Source organism: Equus caballus, chromosome 10 (genome assembly GCF_041296265.1).
Source record: "Equus caballus isolate H_3958 breed thoroughbred chromosome 10, TB-T2T, whole genome shotgun sequence".
NCBI lineage: Eukaryota > Metazoa > Chordata > Mammalia > Perissodactyla > Equidae > Equus > Equus caballus.
The window spans coordinates 27,155,208-27,176,662 of record NC_091693.1 but is presented as its reverse complement, the minus strand read 5'-3'; the positions used below and the strand labels follow the sequence as shown (position 1 = coordinate 27,176,662).

General features: G+C 42.4%; 1 protein-coding gene and 1 pseudogene across 4 annotated transcripts; one reads left to right on the top strand and one right to left on the bottom strand.

The window, feature by feature from the left end:
- EQUCABV1R-PS911 (vomeronasal 1 receptor equCabV1R-ps911 pseudogene) lies at positions 1,527-2,449 on the top strand (annotated as a pseudogene).
- LOC102149879 (zinc finger protein 530) lies at positions 7,961-15,952 on the bottom strand. 4 transcript variants are annotated; one of them, XM_070223492.1, is made up of 4 exons: positions 15,673-15,923; positions 14,060-14,109; positions 12,531-12,657; positions 7,961-10,243 (listed from the first exon to the last, which is right to left on the bottom strand). In XM_070223492.1, the coding sequence occupies exons 3-4, from the start codon at positions 12,562-12,564 to the stop codon at positions 8,604-8,606; spliced, it is 1,674 nt and encodes a 557-aa protein (XP_070079593.1). In that variant the 5' UTR covers positions 12,565-12,657; positions 14,060-14,109; positions 15,673-15,923; the 3' UTR covers positions 7,961-8,603. The 4 variants fall into 4 exon arrangements, with proteins under 4 accessions (XP_070079593.1, XP_070079592.1, XP_023506368.1 ...); XM_070223491.1 differs by lacking the exon at positions 14,060-14,109 and having other exon boundaries at positions 15,673-15,917; XM_023650600.2 differs by lacking the exon at positions 15,673-15,923 and having other exon boundaries at positions 14,060-15,544.
- Positions 15,953-21,455: the final 5,503 nt, after the last annotated feature.

Genomic DNA, 21,455 nt, shown 5'->3' with positions numbered 1-21,455 from the left:
ACAACTCTTCTGAATAATTTGTAAAATGTATATTTATTTTAACATTTTTATTGTCATTATCTCAGTCCAGAGCTCCACCCTCCCCCATATCACTCTTAGAGCAACCTCAAAACATTCCTGCCACCATCTGACAAGACATCTCCCAGGGGACATTGCCCAAATTGGATCCTGTCGTGGTTAATAGGACCAGAATGTTCCTATTTCTTTAAGCTTACAATACAATACAAAAAGAGTCCCGTTGAAGGGTTCTTCATTCAGTGTATCAGTATATGTGTTTTATATACACATAAACACCATATTTTAATATATATATATATATCTTTATGGAATAATTTGATAAATAGTATGGCACCATTCCTCTTGTTCACATTTATAATTATTTACAAATTATTATAAAATTATTATATAGTAAAATATAAATAATTAAATAGTATAATTTGCCAGTTCACATTTATTGGTCTAATTATTCTTTAAATAATTTTAAATGTAACAATTTAGACATATCTTGGTAGCTGATTAGAATTGCAATAATGTCATAGATTCATCATGTAACACTGGAGCTCCTTCTCCTGATCATATCTAGGGACAGATCCAGGGTCTCCATTTATTAATGGATCCTATTAATGCCATAGAATTGTTTTCACTGTTCAGGTAATGCACTTTTCTTGTCTTCATTGCTCAAGGCTTTTATGGAAATGTAAGGAAGTTGTAAGTATTTTAAATATATTTTTATCTTAATCGATGTTGAAATATATGAAAACTATTGATTTTGTATACATTTTTCTTGTATTTTGGTCTCATTAATTCTACTAAATTTTTAATTAATCCTCTATACATGAAAAGAAGGTAATTTTATCTTCTACAAATGAAATCATTTAATGTTTTTGCTTTACAGTAATTTATATTTTAATTTGTATGTCCTGTTGTTTGGGGTAGATCTTAATATTTTCGAATACTTGCTGTGATAATGGCCATTGTATATTTACACTTGAGTGAAACAGGAATAAATCTTTGACTTTGCCATCCTTATGTGGAACTATGCTTACATTGACTAACCCAATTTGTTCATGGTGAATTATTCTGTTACTATTCTACTATAAAATAGGTCATTCATATTGTAGTTTGGATTCCTGTTTTTTCATAAAAATAGGAGACTGCCCTATGGAATAATTACTTAACTAGCAAAGGGACATTTGACTAAAGCACTGTGCAGAAAGATATTGTAACACAAATAGAACAGAAAATGGTATATTATATAAGGACAAGATAAATATGGATGGGAATTAGTAGAAAAAGCTAAACAATACATTTATATATATATATATATATATTTGTTGTATATTTATATATTATCCTAACAACAAGCATTCAAAATAAAGAATGTATTTTTGTAGCAGGCATTTCTGAGTGAGGAAAAAAGTGGTTAGTGGTAAGCAGTGGACTTAAATTGCCTTGATAAAACACACCACGGGCATTTTTGTCTAGCATTGACTGTCTCTGAACATACTTATTGTCCTCTTGACTCAATGCCATCCAAGAACCTGACAATGGGAATCATCTTTGTCTCTCAGATGGGAGCTAGGATCCTGGGCAACATCTCGCTCCTTTGTGGCTATGCCTTCATATACTGCATTGGAGGGAAGTTAAGGCAAATGGATTGATTCTCAAGAACCTGATTTTAGCCAACCATTTGGTTTTTCTCTCTAGAGGAATTCCTCTGACAAAGGTAGCTTTGGGAATGAAATACTTTCTGGATGATTTGGGTTGCAAACTAGTTTTCTATCTTCACAGAGTGGCCAGAGTGGTGTCCCTTGGCACTACCTGTATCTTGAGTGGTGTTCAGGCTATCACAATCAGCCCTAGCAGACCCCAGTGGATGGAGGTCAAGGCCAATGCCTCCAAGTACATTAGATTTTCCATTATCATCTGCTGGATGCTTCACATGCTGGTAAATAGTATTATTCCTCTGTATATTGTAGATACAAGGAAAAGCCAAAACCACACAGAGAGAAAGGACTTAGGGTACTGTTCCAGCACTATTATTGACAGAAATATATCCTTATTGTATTTAGTGATATTTTCTTTCATTGATGTATTGAGTTTGGGGCTTATGGTTTGGGCCAGTGGCTCCATGATATTCATCTTGTACAGACATAAGCAGAATGTTCTACACATTCACAGCCAAAATGGCACCCCTCAATGCTCTGCTGAGACCAGAGCCACTCAGATAATCTTCATCCTGGTGAGCACATTTTTCTCCTTTAATTCACTGTCTTCATTCTTTACCTTTTACTTGTCTCACTCTCGTGAATCCAGCTGGTGGCTGGTGAACACCAGTGCACTTATGACTGCATGCTTCCCTGCCCTCAGCCCCTTTTTGCTCATCAGCACAGATCCCCATGTCTCTAGGCTCTGCTTTGCCTGCTGGACAAAACAAACAATTTCATAAACTGGTCAGATAACTATAAACTATAAATGTCAGAATATATGTCTCTGAATATTGTCCATTTATAAATTCGCCCTTCCCTCTCATATATTTAAGCATTTACTATGACCAAGTCAGATTGTGGACAGAACCAGGAACAAGAGAGACTGAACCTGATCCTAAAATTATTTGTAATTTAGCAAACTAGGCACAAAACAAGGAAGGTGTTCTCATTTCTGCTTTGCAGTGCTCACATCTCATAAGAGGCAGCATAGACCCAGGTCTTTCCCTTGCAGTCTGTCCTCATGTGTCCTCTCTTCCTTAGGGGCCTTGCTAAATCTTTTGTCTCTCCTGCTCTCTACCCTTCCCTCTTTTTAGAATCATTAGAAACATTGTGATTATAAAATTACAGGCCAATACTGCTGATGAACATAGATGCAAAAATGCTCAACAAAATATTAACAAATCTAATCCAATACATTAAAAGGACCATACACCATGATCAAGCGGGATTTATTCCAGGGATGCAAGGATGGTTCAACATCAGCAAATCAATCAATGTGATACACTACAATAACAAAATGAAGAAATCACATGGTCATCTCAAATAGATGTTAAGAAAGAATTTGACAAGATTCAGCATCTATTTATGATAAAAACTGTCAATAAAAGAAGTATAGAAGGAGAGTACCTCAAAATAATAAAGGCCATATACAACAAAGCCACAGCTAACATCATAGACAATGGTAAAAAACTGAAAGCTATCCCTCTTAGAACAGGAACAAGACAAGGATGCCCACTCTCATCGCTCTTATTCAACGTTGTATTGAGAGTCTTAGCCAGAGCAATTAGGCAAGAAAAAGAAATAAAAGGTATCCAAATTGGAAGGCAAGAAGTGAAACTGTCCCTATTTGCAGATGACATGATTTTATATACAGAAAACTCTAAAGAATCTGCCAAAAAACTTTTGGAAATAATATGAATGCATTAAAGGCACAGTATACAAAATAAACATACAAAAACTGGTAGTGTTTCTATACACTAATAACAAACTAGCAGAAAGAGAAATCAAGAATACATTGTCATTTACAATTGCAACAAAAAATTTAAAATGCCTAGGAATAAATTTAACCAAGGAGATGAAAGACCTGTACAATAAAAACTATAAGACACTCTTGAAAGAAATTGAGGAAGACACAAAGAAATGGAAAGATACCCTGTGCTCAGACTGGAAGAACTAACATAGTTAAAATGTCCATATTACCTAAAGCAATCTACAGAGTCAATGCAATCCCTACCAAATCCCAATGAGATTTTTCAAAGAAATAGAACAAAGAATCCTAAAATTTGATGGAATAACAAAAGACCCCAAATAGCCAAAGCAATCCTGAGAAAAAAGAACAAAGCTGGAGATGACTTCAAAATATACTACAAAACTATAGTAATCAAAACAGCATGGTACTGGCACAAAAACAGACACTCAGATCAGTGGAACAGAATCAAGAGCCCAGAAATAAACCTACACATCTATGGACAGCTAATTTTCAACAAAGAAGCCAAGAACATACAATGGGGAAAGGGAAGTCTCTTCAATAAATGGTGTTGGGAAAACTAGACAGTCATATGCAAAAGAATGAAAGTAGACCATTATCTTACACCATACACAGAGTAACTGAAAATGGATTAAAGTCTTGAATGTAAGATCTGAAACCATAAAACTCCTAGAAGAAAATATAGGCACTATACTCTATGACATTGATCTTAGCAGCATCATTTTGAATATCATGTCTCCTCAGATAAAGGAAATAAAAGAAAAAATAAACTAATAGAATTACATCAGACTAAAAGGCTTCTTCATGGCAAAGGAAACCATCAACAAAACAAAAACACAACCAGAGAAAAAGAAACGCTCATACACTGCTGGTGGGAATGCACACTGGTGCACCCACTATGGAAAACAGTATGGAGAGTCCTCAAAAAATTAAAAGTAGAAATACCTTATGACCCAGCCATCCCACTACTGGGTATCTATCCAAAGAACTTGAAATCAGCAATTCCAAAAGTCCCATGCACTCCTGTGTTCATTGCAGCATTATTTACAATAGCTAAGACGTGGAAGCAACCTAAGTGCCCATCAAATGATGACTGGATAAAGAAGATATGGTGTATATATATATGCATGTGTATATATACATATATATACACAATAGAATACTACTCAGCCACAAAAAGGATAAAATCGTCCCACTCACAACAACATGGATGGACCTTGAGGGCATTACATTAAGTGAAATAAGCCCGATACAGAAAGACAATCTCTGTATGACTCCACTCACATGTGGAAGTTAAACATGTAGACAAAGAGAACAGATTAGTGGTTACCAGGGGAAAGGGGGGGCACAAAGGGTGAAGCGGTGTACCAACAACACGACTGACAAACAATAATGTACAACTGAAATTTCACAAGGTTGTAAACTATCGTAATCGCAATAAAAAGTTAAAAAAAAACAAAACAACAACAACAAAAAACAAAAACACAACCTAACAATTGGGAGAAGATATTTGCAAATCATATATCTGATAAGGGGTTAATGGCCAAAATAGATAAAGAACACATACAACTCAATAACAAAAAAACAAATAACCCAACTAAAAACATAGGCAGAGGATTTGATGGACATTTTCCCAAAAAAGATAGAGATGGCCAAGAGGCACACAAAAAGATGTTCAACATCATTAACTATTAAGAAAATGCAAATCAAAACCACAATGAAATGTCATCTGATGATTGTCAGAATGGCTATTATTAAAGAGACGGGAAATAAGCATTGGAGAGGATGTGGAGAAAAGGGAAGCCTCGAATATTGCTGGCGGGAATGTAAATTGGCGCAGTCATTGAGGCAAACACTATTGAGATTGCTTGAAAAATTAAGAATGGAACTACCATATGATCCAGCTATACCACTTCTGGGTATTTATCCAAAGAACACAAAAACATAAATTTGAAAAGATATATGCACCCCTGTGTTCACTGAAGCATTATTCACAATAGCCAAGAGGTGGAAACAACCTAAATGCCCATCAGTGGATGAATGGATAAAGAAAACATATATATATAGGTAGAACAGAATACTACACACCCATAAAAAAAGATGAAACCTTGACATTTGTAACAACATGTACATTCCTTGAGGGTATTATGCTAAGTGAACTAAGTCAGACAGAGAAAGACAAATACCGTATGATTTCTCTCATAGGTGGAAGAAAAGCAAACACATAGATAAGGAGACTAGATTGCTGTTACCAGAGGGGAAGGGCAATGGGAAGATGACAAAAGGGGTACAGGGGCACATTTGTACAGTGGTGGATGGCCAATTAGACCTTGGGTGGTAAACGTGATGCAGTCTATACAGAAGTTGAAATATAAGGATATAAACCTGAAGTTTACATAATGTTGTAAATCAATATTACCTCAATAAGAAATAAAAATTGAGGAAAAAATGACAAAATATTCTTACAGTATTCAAAAACAATTATTCCATGAAGCAAAGACCTCACTCACATAGTTGAAAATAAGTAAAATTCCAAAGTGTCTTTATCACTTGTCTTTTTTTGTTACTAAAGGCACATAGACAAAATTCATAAAATAGAAAATAGGCCAAAGATAATAGGCATTTTACAGAAGATATGCAAGTACAAACACACAAAATACTGCTCAGCATCATACATCCTTACCAAAATGCAATTAAAACCAGTGAGACACCACTACAAACTTATTTTAAAAGGGTAAAATTAAACAGTGACCTTGCTGGGGCCAGCCCCATGACCGAGTCGTTAAGTTTGCGCGCTCCACTTTGGGAGCCTGGGGTTTTGCCAGTTTGGATCCTAGGTGTGGACCCAGCACCGCTCATCAAGCTATGGTGAGCTGGCATCCCACATAGCAGAGCCAGAAGGACCTACAACTATAACATACAACTATATACTGGGGGAGTTTTGAGGAAAAGAAGAAGAAGAAAAAAGATTGGCAACAGATGTTAGCTCAGGTGCCAATCTTTAAAAAAAAAAACAATCTCTAAAAGAAAAAAGTGACCTTACTGTGTATTGACTAGGGTGTGAAGGAACTGGAACTCTCACACACTGCTGGTAGGAATGCAGAAACAACCAACCATTTTAGATTACAGTTTGGGAGTTTCATAAACACTTAAATATTCACCTATCTCATGACTCAGGCATTGCATTCTGAGTTATTAATACAAGAAAATGAAACATATCCATATGAACAATTGTAAAAAGTATTCATATCAGCTTTAAAATAGCTAAACACTAGAATAACCCAAATATTCATAAACAGAAAAATGGAAAAACATACTTGATTATACATGGAAGAGAATCAGGTTTGATAAATATGTATTGAGTCCCTAGCTCATTCCTTATGCCTTGAGGACAGTCTTCCCTTGGTGGCACAAAATACTACCAAACAAAGAAGGCCATTTCCACCTGAGTCAAGAGGATTGCTGACCGGTTAACAAAAGCCACACCCCTGGACTACAGGACGTCGTTTCTCTCCATCCTTTTTTTGCCTGTATAGCAATGGCCTTGATGTGAAAAAATCAGAGAGGCTACAGGAATCCACAAACATTACCGTTTGGGACACGATTGTCTACCAGTGATTTCAACTACACTGGATAAACATACCTGCAGGTTCTGAGATTTCTCTACACACTCATTCCACAGTCATTGTCACTAGAACAATCGTGGATGCATCTTTAGAAGAGGCACATTCTATCTAGTTTGTTGCAGTCTCCACTCTCTATTAATCCCATGTTTCTGTCCAATCGCTGTCTCCCTTACCCCTACCGTCTTACAACTAGTGACACTAGTCTACTGAATTCTGAGTATCAAGGTGTATGGCTCCCTTGTATGAACTGGGATTAAGATTCCCCTCAGCAGTGCTGAGTATTATGTGCTATCCCCTGTGAGCAAGAAAGATTTGGGCCCAGCTCCATGGCTACTTAAAGTTCTGTACACTCTGCTTTGGCAGCCTGGGTTTGCAGGTTCAGACCCCTATGCCTCTCACCAGCCATGCTGTGGTGGTGTCCCACACACACACAAAAAAAATAGAGGAAGATTGGCACAGATGTTAGCTCAGGGCTAATCTTCCTCAAGCAAGAAAGAAAAAAGGAGGACTGGCAATGGATCTTCAGGGAATCTTCAGCAAAAAAAAAAAAGAATTTCATGCTGTCTCCAGAATCACTGAAGGTTTCACAACTGCCTCTTCCTCAGGGTGACCTCTGAGCCCACAGACCTCTGGCATCCAGGCAAAAAATTAGGACCACAAAGCAGTCTCTCCTAGAAGGCCTTGGCAACAATGCAAACTAGGCCAAAACTGGGGAGCACTATATGTAGCCATCATACTGTGCACTCTGAAGCACCCAAAGTTTGGATCCCCACAAAAGTTGTTTAACCCTCAAGTTAACAGTTCTATTGTGCTTTCAAACTACCCCACACAGTAAGTAGAATTTCCAAGATTAAAGGTGCTTTTTTAAAAAAAGGTCTTTATTATTGCACAAACAGAGCAATGTGTGTGCGACAGGCAGTTTTTGATTTGGAGACGTGGAAGGCAGAAAACTTCATCACAAACAATACCTGAGACCAAATACGTACCTAAAAAAGCTAGTCTTTCTCTGCAAGCCATCAGCAGAACTCAGATACTGTTCTCTGGGACAACAATGGGTCAAGTCCATGCCCTGACTCGTCAGAGAGAAGGGAATAAAGACCCTATAAGGGCTCAGGATACTCATGCTTCCTCCAACAAAATGGAAAGCAAACAGGTCAGCATCACTGAGTGTACTAGGGTGGTGCCTGATACACATGGTCTGGACCTGCCAGGTGGTAGAGGTAACAGGGATTCTGCCACTGGCAGTGACATAAATCTGATAAGGACCACGGGCAGGTTACACATGCTTCCCACATAACTAAAATGTATGGAGAATCTCCAGTCTATGTATGTCCCATTTATGAGAGGCTCAATTCAGGCAGATGGCTCCTCAGAGAACTTACTCCAATGCTGTTATACTAAGTAACGAAAGAGCACATTCTCTGCATATCTAAGGCCTTTTTTCAGAGTGAACTCTTCAGTGTTTACTGAGGTCATTTGCAGTTAAAAGATTTCCCACATTCACTGCAGGTGAGCTCTCCTATGTTGAAGGAGGCCAGAGCTCTGGCTAAAAGACTTCCCACATTCAGTGCACTCATAAGGCCTTGCTCCTGTGTGAACTCTCTGGTGCTGAATGAGGCTGGAACTTTGGCTAAAGGATTTCCCACATTCATTGCACTCATATGGTCTTTCTCCAGTATGAACTCTCTGGTGCTGAATGAGAATGGCACTTTGGCTAAAAGATTTCCCACATTCGCCACATTTATAAGGCCTTGCTCCAGTGTGAATTCTCTGGTGTTGAATGAGGCTGGAGCTTTGTCTAAAGAATTTGCCACATTCAGAACACTCATAAGGCCTTGCTCCACTGTGAATTCTCTGGTGCCCAACAAGTTTGGATTTACATCTAAAAGCTTTTCCACATTCACTGCACTCATAAGGCCTTTCTCCAGTATGAACTCTTTGGTGTCGAATGAGGATAGATTTCTGGCTAAAGAATTTTCCACATTCTCTGCACTCATAAGGCCTTTCTCCAGTGTGAACTCTTTGGTGTTGAATGAGGACAGATTTCTTGCTAAAGGATTTGCCACATTCAATGCACTCATAAGGCCTTGCTCCAGTGTGAATTCTCTGGTGTTGAACGAGGCTGGAGCTTTGTCTAAAGAATTTGCCACATTCAGCACACTCATAAGGCCTTGCTCCAGTGTGAATTCTCTGGTGCCCAACAAGTTTGGATTTACATCCAAAAGCTTTCCCACATTCAGCGCACTCATGAAGCCTTGCTCTAGTGTGAGCTTTCTTGTGTTGAAGGAGGCCTGAGCTTTGGCTAAAGGATTTCCCACATTCACTGCACGCATAAGGCCTTTCTCCAGTGTGAACTCTTTGGTGTTGAATGAGGTCAGATTTCCAGCTAAAAGATCTCCCACATTCAATGCACTCATAAGGCTTTGCTCCAGAGTGAACTTTGCAGTGTTGAATGAGGTAGGTTTCGTGGGTGAATAATTTCACACATTCACCACACTTATAAGGCCATTCTCTAATATGAATTGGCTGGTGCTGAACAAATTTGTATTTGCAGCTGAAAGCGTTTCCACATTTGCTACACTCATCAAGACCTTCTCTAGTGCATACTCTCTGGTGATCAACAGTGTTTGTGTTGCTGAAAACTTTCCTACATTCAATCCACTTGTCATAACTTTTTCTACTGTTAAAGGCCTCCTCACAGTCGATGTTGCTGTGTGGCTTCTCACCATTGGGAGTGGCCTGGTGCAGGAGAAGGCCTGAGGTAGCTAAAAAGTCCTTTCCGTTCTCCCCACAGGTGAGGGGCTTCCCTGACATGTGGTATCTGCAGTTCGTCACAAATGAGGTCCAGTCTATGTTCATTTTGAAGATTTCCTCTCCACTGCCATGCTTTTGGTACTGCTGAAGGTTTGCACTGAACCAAAAACCTCTTGATACCCCACCAAAGCATGGTTTATGCCCAGAATATGTTGTTTGGAGCTCAGTCAGGTGAAACATGTCTTTCAACACTGAAACACACTTCTCACAGGGGTGAGTCTTCTGGGTCAATGGACCTGCCTTGGAAGTCCTGATCTGTGACACTGCATCTACAGAAATGCTCTGTTCTGAAGGTATCTCCTCATCCTCTGCTCCACACCAGCAATCTGAAAGCAGAGAAATATTGATATAGTGCATGTTAACTTAGGTGGGACAGGGAAGTCCAATTGAAAATGTGTCATACACACACAGATGGTCCCTTACTCATGATGCTTTGACTGACAATTTTTTGACTTTATGATGGTTTGAAAGCAATATGCTTTCAGTAGAAACCATACTTTAAATTTTGATCTTTTCTCAGGCTAGCAACTCTCTTGAGATGCTGGGCAGCAACAGCAAGCCACAGCACCCAAGTAGCCATAAGATCATATGGGTAAACAACTGATACACTTAGAACCATTCTGTACCCATAGAACCATCCTGTTTTTCACCTTCAGTATAGTATTCAACAAATTACATGAGGGCCTGGCCCCGGGGCCTAGTGGTTAAGTTCGTGTGCTCTGCTTTGGTGGCTTGGGTTTGCAGGTTCAGATTCCAGGCATGGACCTTCACCACTTATCAGCCATGCTGTGGCGGCATCCCACATACAAAATAGAGGAAGGTGGCAACAGATGTTGCTAAGGATGAATCTTCCTCAGCATAAATAAATAAATAAATAAATTACATGAGGTATTCAACACTTTATTATAAAATAAATTTCGTGTTAGATAATTTGGCCCTAATGTAGGGAATGTAACTGTTCTGAGCACATTTAAGGTAAGTCAGGCTAAGCTACAATGTTCAGGAGGTTAGCTGTATTAAGTGCATTCTTGACTTAAGATATTTTCAACTTATTATGGGTTTATTGGGACATAATCCCATCATAAGTTGAGGAAGATCTGTACATTGAAACCAAAGAATGAATCCATGGGAATGTTTTCAGGAAGAGGGAGCTGACAGCTATTTGAAGAAAGGGCAGGCTGCTTTGCAGTACTGCGGCTCTAACGATCACAGAATGGGGGAGACCTTATGGGAAAAAGAGAGAAGCGGGATCACCGACTCACACTTCTGCCAACAGCCTTCAGCATGACCTTGTCATGGGAACATGTCTATGTTATGCAGGATGGTTGTGTCCAGGTCCAGGAAAATATAAGTGGAACTGAGTATCTGGCATTCAAGGACTATTTAAGGATATGTGCTCACCTCTCACACATTATGTGTGGGTCACAGTGGGAGAACTGCAGACCACGCAGTGGAGAGGTACGAGTGGTGCATGGAAGTCAGAAAGGTGGGTGCAGCCAGGGACTGGAGTCACAGATGAAATGACAAACCAGGAAAATGTCAAGAATGTAGAAGAAAGTGTAGAAATGATGTATGGTCAGTGGCATTTTCACCAAAACACTCCTGTACATAGGGCGGGTTCCTGGTATGATCTGAACACAGCCATAAGGTCATGTCCTCCCCCAGGTCCCACTCACCAGGGCCAGGCCTCCTCTGAGACCACCTTGCCACATCTACCCTATGAAACAACCAAGGTTCTCCCTGCATTCCCAGTTGTGTAACTACATGAGACCTGAATGAAGCAAGGCCTTCGGGAAAGACAGGAGATGTGAGTGGTAAGTACTGTCCCAGAGCAACTCAGGAAACAGACCCCAGGAAAGAAAAGAATATTATAATAAAATCTCAAAGGAGGGTCTTCAAGAAAAGCCTATGGACCATATAAGCAGCGACCATGACAATGCCTGTAACTCCTGATACAGGCAATATGAGGAAATCTTAAGAGTTCTCATCGTAGAAAAACAATTTTTAACTCTATGTTAAAATACGTAGTGGTTAAGTTTGTGAGCTCTGCTTTGGCAGCCCAGGGTTTGCAAGTTCAGATGCTGGGCACGGACCTACAGACCGCTCATCCAGCCATGCTGCGGTGGCATCCCACATACAAAATAGAGGAAGATTGGCACAGATGTTAGCTCAGCGACAATCTTCCTCAAGCAAAAAGAGGAAGATTGGCAACAAATGTTAGCTCAGAGCCAATCTTCCTCACCAAAAAAAAAAAAAAGAAAAAGAAAAAAGTGAAAGCACTTAGAACCTGTTGCACAAGGTGCCAGGGATCTGGACAAAGTCATCCAAACAGGGAGAGGGCAAGTGAGGGAAAATCCATTAGGTTGATTCCAAGATCCCTGACTCCCAAATCCTACCATACACACCTTAGGGTAACAGGTGTTAGGGTTGCATGGGGAGTGCATTGCTTGGGGTAGTGCACACAGCTTAGCGGGGGCACCTGCAGTACACATGCCAAGGAAGTGGGGAAGCTAGCAGAGCCCATAATCTGGCTATGGAAAGGACAGAGCTGTATCTGGGACAGGGGGAGAGACAGACCAGCTAAGAACACTGGGAGGAACGTGAAGGCCTTACCCAGGGATGTTGTAAGTACAAAGTTCTCCAGCATCACATCATGGTATAAGATCCTCTGTGCCTCATCAAGGAGCACCCACTCCTCCTGGGAGAAGTAAATGACCACATCTTCAAAGGTCACACAGCCCTGTCATGATGACAATAGTTCATTCCAAGATCAGCTTCTCTCCTAGTGGAAGTACATCTATCCATTCTACTATCCACTGCTCACCTTCCTCCCCATTTCCCCATCTCAGAGGAGTTACCAGGCCCTGGCGTCACTGATGCACACTCTCTCCTCATGGTCCCTTTGATCCCTGCGTCCACCCACAGCAAGAGGCAGGTGGGCAGACAGACAACACCTCAGCTCTGCACCTGGCATGCAGGGAAGCACCTCCTCTTGTCAGGCAATTCTCCTAGGATCCCCTAGACCATGCCTCCCAGACACAACCAAGGGTATGGGCTCACATTTCACCTTTATGTCTTCAATGCAGGGCACTTGGGCTATCAGCTCACTCTCCCTCTCCACACAGACATCACTCCTTCTACGGCATCTCTCTCTCACAATCACCACTTCTTCCCTGCCCTGCACCATAGGCATCTCCCTGTCCTTCCTACATGTTATTCAACACATGTCATCTAAGTGCTTGGCAAATTTAAACAGAATCCAGTACTACCCCAGACCTCCAAAGGTCCTCACTGCCATTGGCAGCCCAGAATCCTGCTCTACAGGTCTCTACGCGACTCTGTTCCTTGCTTTAACCTCAGCACTCAGAACCAACTGTGGATTTCACATACCTATGACCCACTTACTCTTTCACTTGTGCTGCACTTGACATGCTCTCACCAGTCACAGCCTTCCTTTCTCCTCCTAACCCTCATTCGAAACCCAGTCCCAGAGGCTTTCTACCCCAGGTACAGTGACTCTCCCAGATGACCACCTATGTCCCTAGTCTAATCCACCCACCTGACTGAAACCCCCCAGACACAACAAGGTCATGACAAAATCCCAGAGAGCCCACACAGCAGTGAATAAGCACTAGTCCTGGCCTCACTGTCATCTGGCCTCCATTACTCCTATGCCTCCACATCTCTCTTATGTATCCTCACCCCCCATAGGCCTTAATCATCTGCAAGATTACCCTGTGTCCCACACTGTTCCCATGGCCACTTCTCTCCTCCATCAGTGTTTGTGATGTCTGTGACCTCCCATCTAAATGCCCAAGCAAGAACCAGTCTATATAACCCATCCACCTCTTCTTGGGATTAACATCATGATAACCAGCATTATTCCTACTAAATGCAACCCATAGCATTATGGACTTAATGTATTCGTCCTCCCAAAAGCTGCCCTAACCCCCACTGTGATGGTATTTGGAGGTGGGGGCTATGGGAGGTAATGAGGTTTAGATTAGGACATGAAAGTGGGACACATAAAAGAGGAAGAGAGAGAGATCTCTTGCTCTCTCCACTGCCTTACACTAAGGAAAGGCTATATGGAGATACAGCCAAAAGGCAGCCATCTGCATTACAGGAAGAGAGCCGCTCACCAGGGATAGATCCGCCAGCACTTTGATCTTGGACTTCCCAGCTTCCAGAACTGTGAGAAACATAGGTATTAGGTTTTGGCTACCCAAATAAGACACAAAGTTCCACTTTGGTTCACATAGTACCCACAACCTTCTACAGCCGTCTCCATCCTGAACCTCTCCCCACAGTCCCAGACCTATTTGTCCAGCTACCCCACTTAATGCCGCTACTCTTTTATTCTCTGAGGTAGCCAAAAAACGTAACATGTTGAAAATAGAACTCCTAATATCCTGAATGAAAATTAATGCCACTACTGAATTCCACATCCCAGTTGATGAAAATTCCTTGCCTCCAGCTGCTAAACCCAAACACCCTGCAGTCATTCCTGACTTCTACCTTTTTCTCTCTCATCTTCAAAATCAGAAAATCAGAGCAGACCTACCGAAAAACACTGAGCCAGAATCCAACCGTTTCTACCACCTCCATGGCCAACACACTGGTCCACATCATCGACACTCACCTGGACTACTGTAGTTGCTTCTCCCTGGTCCTCCCACCACTTTCCTCACACCCCCAGTCTGTTCTCCATGCCGCAGTCACAGGGAGCCTGAGGAGAGCTGGGTCAGATCACCTCCCTCCTCTGCTCAAAACCTCTCATCGTTCCCATCCTCCAGAAGAGACACCCAACTTCTCAGGGAGCCATTCCAGGCTTCACTCCTGACCCCTTGCTCTCTGTCCCCAGGGAAAAGAAAGGAGACTTCCGGTTCTCTTAAACCAGTTCAGCCTCACCTCCAAGAGTCTGCACAGACTGGCACCTACACCTGGGGCAACCTTCCTCCACACCTCATTCCATCGGTTGCCAGCAATAGTAGCCACTCCATATAACCCGACGCCTGCTCTGAGGACCCTGGGCTTAGGATTTGTCCAGGCTCCCCAGGTTCAAGACCTCCACCCAGGACACCACAATCCCAGAGATCATCAGTAGGATCAGCATCAGTGAGGTTCTGCAACACCCTCCACTCACTCCCTCTGTAGGGTCCAGAAGTGCTTCTGTACTTGTGACAGGCTGGGTGAAGAAGTGCTGAGAGGCAGGTGACCATGGCAGGGCTCCACGGGCTCCCGGCTGCCCAGTCACCTTGCCCGGCTCTGGAGCCAGGACACCTGGGATGACGGCATTCTCTCTGCGTCTCAGGCCTCAGTGCTGACTCTCATCAGCTGTGAGACTCTGGACGAGGACTAAATCCCCCTGTGCCTCCCACGCTCAGTCCCTGTCCAGTCTGTGCTCCGAGCAGCTTCTGGAACACGCCTAAGAGCCTAGCTCAGGCGAAGCCTTTCCAGTCCACCACTCTCCACGGCTCCCAGCCTCCTGAGAACGGCAGCCTGCTACTCCAACAGCGACTTCGCCTCACAGTCAGAGCAAAGGTCTTCCCTCCTGAACACACACGACAGACCCCGGGTCCCCTCGGACCGCGACCCTCGCCCGCAGCCCGGCCCCCGCCCGCAGCCACAGGCCCCACGAGCGCCTCCCCGGCCCAGCCCCGGGGCCTGGGCTGCAGGCCCGGGAGCAGCGCCCGCCCGAGGGCTGGAGCTCGGGCTGCGCTGCGGGCGGGGCGGGCCGGAGCCGAGCGCTCACCTGAGCCGGCTCCCTCCGCGCGGCCGCCGCCATCGGCCTCGGGGGCGGAGCGGGGCCCGGAGCGGCGGGAGACGAGGCACCGGGCGCGGCGCTCCCTGGCTCGGGCCTGGTGCCTCCTCGGTCCAGCACCTCAGCTCCCACCCGGCTACGGGTAACTGAGGTAAATCCACCAGAAAGCAACCAAAATGACCGCCAGGCGGAGGAGGACGAAAGTCCCGCCGCAACTCGATGCGCACGCACTGAAATGCCCCTCTCTTGAGGCTTCATTGGCTCAACGCCTAAGGCGCCCACGCAGCGTCCTCTGGGTAATGTAGTTCTGACCCTTCAAAGGGCCCAGATGTGGCCGCTGCTGATGCGACCTATAGGGGAAGAGGCACCAGGAGAGGATCTGGAATGTAGTATTGATATAGAATCTGAAGTGAGTTCCCTCACCCCTTGCGTAGCAAGCCCATCTCTGGCACTGGGGGTAGTGGAAGAAGGTAGGAATTTTATTATTGCACACTGCTGAGCAAAGAGAGAGGGCAGCTAACGTTGAAATCCCAAACTCCCTGAAAAGCTAAAAGGAAGGGGTTTTATTTGGGGTTTTAGGTAGGAGAAGGGGAGCATATGGTCTTGCTGGTCAGAGCTTTCACACCAGACTGTATTTGGCCTTGAGATTACTTGCAGAGAGGAGGGAGCCCATGACCTTGCTGATCAGCAGCTTTCCTACCAGCCTGTATCTCTTTGCTGGGAGGAGATAGCGATTGCAGGTGCTTGTCCTTGGCGGTGTCTGTCTCCTTGGAGGACAGTGGATTCTGGAGGCGGGAAGCTGGAGAGTAAGCAGGGAAAGAGTGTTTTGGTTTTAACCCCATGTATGCCGGGTTTAATATAGGGAAACTGATGTCAGGGTTGGTATCAGTATCTCCAGCTTCGGAGGGCGAGATGGGATCTTTGCTGCTCTTTAAAGGATTGTATTCAGATTTCTGGGGAGTGTTGTCTGCAACTGATCACCTAAGTGTTTACAGATGTTAAGATTCCTTGAAGCCAAGCACGCTCCCAGTGTCTAAAAGTATTATTTTAGGTGCTCCCAATGACTACAAATCCAAAGGGATGTATCATTCAGACATATAATGTGTCTACTCTTAGGTGGACCCTAACTAATATTACTTCTTTCCCTTCAAGTGCCTGTTGCCTGAAAAGTGAGTCAGCTTAGTGAGTTCCAGGATGTCTGATCAGGAACAAGAGAAAAAGACTTCACACAGAGAGGGGACAGAGAAGATCAAAAAGGGATGTTAGACTGCCCTGAAGCATGAGGACAAAGCTGGAACTCTGTTTCTGCTTCCTAAGGAAATGTCTCTCCTGCCTGTATAGTCAGTGATTGTGTCCAACTCATTGAGGAACACTGGTGTATCTATATATTTCTTACTCCATACCCTTAGATACATTCAATTCCTTTTAGGAACCTGAGAAGTATTTGAGAAAAGCCACTTACCAAATGTCATTTTGGAATAGGACAATGTCTATAGTGTTCACAGTAGGAGGATATGTGCAAAGGGGACACAAGATCCCTGAGAGGAAGCTTTGGGACACCAAGATCTCATCTCTTTGATGAGAAGTGACTATCATTCCCACTGTTAATGCAGGAAAGGTGTCCTCATGGGGAGTTGAGATTAGCTTAGAATAAGTTGTGAAATGAAAATCACTGAAAGCCATTAACAATGACTATGTAGTTAGTCAAAGATAGTGCCAGATAGTTCTGGGAAAACATCGGTAAAGGGTAAAAAAAAAAAAAAGGTTAAAATCTTAAAGAAAATTGAACAGGATACACCAGAGTTTGGGAAGAGATAGAGTTATTCAAGCAGTAGCTATGCTGAACCTGGACACCCACGATTTTGTTTTAGAAATTTGATTATTTTTTCATTTATGAAAACATTGATCAATACTTGGAAGTATGGTTAAAAAGGACTTTTAAAAAGTACCCATAACAGTAAAAAGGAAAAACGGATGTGGAATCTGGGGTGTTATCTATATTCAGTTCTTTAATAAATGTTCTATGACTGCCTACTGAGTTTGAGGCACTGTTGTAGGTGCATGAGACAAGTCAGGAAACAAGAAAGACAAACCTGTCCCGTGTGAGCCTTAGACTATTTAAGGAAAACAGACAGGAAACATGAAAAAAGAGTATATAAGAATAAATATATAACATATAATATTTATAATATATAAGATGAGACTAAATATTGAAGAATACATTCTGGGCCAGCTCTAGTGGCCTAGTAGTTAATTTTGGTGTTCTCCACTTTGGTGGCCAGGGTTTGGTTCCCGGGCACAGACCTATACCACTTCTCTGTCAGTGGCCATGCCGTGGTGGCAGCACACATACAAAAAAAGGAAAAATAGGAAGATTGGCAACAGATGTTAGGTAGGGTGAATCTTCCTCAGCAAAAAATAAATGAATAAATAAAAAAAGAATAAATTCTTAGAAGATAAACACAAAACTACTTTGGGCTGACAAATGGGGGGGGGTTGCTAATATGTAAACATGAGGTGAATCTACAGGATGAGTAAATGAGTGTTCAAGGGTATATTGGTGTTCATTAAACTATTATTCAGGTATTTCTACAGGTCTGAAATTTTTCTTTCTTTCTTTTTTTTTTTTTGCAGAGTATGATTCGCTCTAAGCTAGCTGTTGCCAATCTTCCTCATTATTCCTTCCCTTTTCCCCCACAAAGTCCCAGCACATAGTTGCGTATAGTTGTAAGTTCTTCTGGTTCTTCTATGTGAGCTGTCATCACAACATAGTTACTGACAGATGAGTGGTGTGGTTCTGTGCCCGGGAACCGAACTCAGGACGCCAAAGCAGAGTGCATGGAACTTTAGCCACTAAGCCAACATGGCTGGGTCTGAACTTTTTCTAAATAGAAATATAAGAACAGTGTTTTCTGTAAGAGAAGAAAATATTAAAATGTTTTGATCTTCTACTGCTAATATTACCCCTCCAAGTATCTGTTTCTTCCTCAAGATACTCTGGTGCAAGTTCAAGAACATGTTCCCTGCTCTGTGTAGGAATATAGGAATTTTTAGTTTTTTGCAGACACTTTTTAGGACCCAGTTATCTGTTCTGGGCTTAACTACATTTAAATAAAATTTCCTGTGGTAATAACAAATAAATTATGAAAAGTTTTATATAAAGCTTTCTTCTTACATTGTGTTGTCACTATTCTGGGCCGTATGTTTGTTTATTTTTAATATTGGCTTTCAAATAAGCTTTTCAATTCCCACAGGAAAAAAAAAACTTTTTGGAATATCAACTACAGAGTTGATGAAATTAACTCTGTAAATATATTAAAATACCTATTAACAGTTTTTCTCTGCTGGGTCTGAATTTATAAAGGTGACTAGATGATGATGCAGAAGTCAATGCCATTGAAAGAAAATGTTTGTCACGCACAGTTCCCCTAGAAACAAGAGGCACAGCTTGCCATGTAGGGCCAGAGAAAGAATACTGGGTTTGGGTCAGGAAGCAGAAACAGGAGCCAGGGAAGAGCCTGGACCAGGAGCCTTTATTGGGGTTTCAGAGGAAAAGGCAAGAATGCACAGGGTGAACAATTTAGGATTGGTTAGTTTGAATAATTTTGACAGGTTTTGACCTGTAAGTGTGCTACATAGTTGCCTGGTAGCCTGGCCTTAAGATGATTAAGGCAGAGCAATACTGCCTCCTGGGGTGCATGGGCCAGATGGAGGAGGCCTGGCTCTGCATGAGTTAGTTTGCATATCAAAGGCATGCTCCAGACTGGGCCCTTTGCTGTCTCTAAGAATTGGCTAGCCCCAGGATGGGCATCTCTCCTCAGCCAGAAAGGATTTTTAAGAAGTTAAAACATAATAATGTACAGAAAGTAAAAAATATGATGAATACAACTGATTCACTGATGTTTTGGCATCATATTAAGGAAACTTTGGTGTGATGATAATGGAGGCCTTTAGGTAGAAGGCAGTAATTGTCCCAGAAGAACATTCTACCATGAGATTAAAAAGGAGAAAGACCAGTAGAGGTATAAGAAGGTCCTGTAGGCTGGCCCATAAATAGATTTTCTATTTATATGTCATTAGCAATGAAAAAAATCTGAAATTTGGGGGATCTCTTACAATATCTTGGTAGAATTTTAGTGTGTTAGAAACGTGCTCAGCTCAAGGTGGCAGCTCCGGCAGTTATGTTGTTGGAGCGTATGAACTGATAAGTTAGTAAAGTATATGTAAAGATTAATGCTATTTGCGTGTAATTAAGAGGAAGGAGTGTTTGTGATGGTCATAGAGATGCAAGACAAGCGATCGTGGTGGAAAACTGGAGAGGTGTATCAGGAGAAGAGACTGGGGAGTGGGTGGTCCTCTACTTAGGGGCTCAAGGGGCTGATTAACATGAGGCCGGTGCCTCCTGGGAAAGCAATAATCTCCATTAATTTTTGGAATGGCACAGGCAGTAATAAACTCTACTAGATTTCCCTTTAGACATGGAGTGTAGGGGTGTACGCTTTAGCAGAGTGCAAGGACCAGGATCATGGGCTAAGCAGATAGAGAGCTCAGAAAAGATAGTAGGATTCTAATATCAAAGGAAGAGACGTAATAAATGTGTCCAATTAGTGCCTTAAGAGAGGCAGTCCATGGGCATTGCTGTGGCCAAGGTTTTGGTGTAAGGGGTAAAGTCACCTCAAACTTCAAGTTCTTGAGTTGGAGTGATGTGATCTGAAGTGATGTCATCTGAGGTGTTGTCGTCTCCTATAGTGAGCTCATGGGCTAGGACAATGTCACTTGGGATGTGGGACTGGGGTATCCTTTCCAAGTGGGAACCCACTCTTGCTGATGTCATTCTCAGCATTTACTGTGCTATGTTGAAACAGTGGTTTACTTGGAGGCATTGGGTTGTAGGGGAGGAAGACAATTGCTCTACCCTCTAGTTCCTTCTGGCTGGTCTAAGAATTTAATTGACATGATACAGAATAACATAAGAAAACCAAACAAAGTTTAATAACATGTGTACATGAGAGAAACCCAGGAAAATTGAGTAACTTGCCAGAATGGCGGAATCCCACTGCCTTAAATGACATCTTCAGCTAAAGACAAAGGAGGATGTTGGGGGTAGTGGCTTGGGACTTCAAAGAGGAGAAATGCAATTCACATGGAGATAGAAAAGCAAATGTTTGGTAGACAGAACTTTGATAAGAATGGACTTAGCAAGGACCCTCACAGTCTACCGAGACCCAGTGTTATCTATAGTGATGGCCTGTCCTGTGGACAGGCCTTTTATCTTAAATTCTTTTAGACAGTTAGGGGGGAAGGTCAAAGTTTCTTTCAGAGTCTCTTGTCCTTAAAAATAATTAAGCCAGGGGCTGGCCTGGTAGTGCAGTGGTTGAGTGCACACCTTCTGCTTTGGCGGCCCAGGGTTCGCCAGTTCAGATCCTGGGTGTGGACATATCACCGCTTGACAAGCCATGCTGTGGCAGGTGTTCCACATATAAAATAGAGGAAGATGGGGATGGATGTTAGCTCCAGGGCCAGTCTTCCTCAGCAAAAAGAGGAGGATTGGCAGATGTTAGGTCAGGGCTAGTCTTCCTCAAAAAAATAAAAATAAAAAATAATCGAGCCAAAGAGACACATTTTGGGGTGGCCAATTCTGATCCCCCAGAGGGCCTTTCAACTGCAAATTAATAAAAGTACTCAGAACAGTAGTAATAAGATCAACAGTCACAAGAATAGTGTGCAGCTGCACTTGATAGTTATTTTTTTGATGAAAGTTTAGGATCAAATAG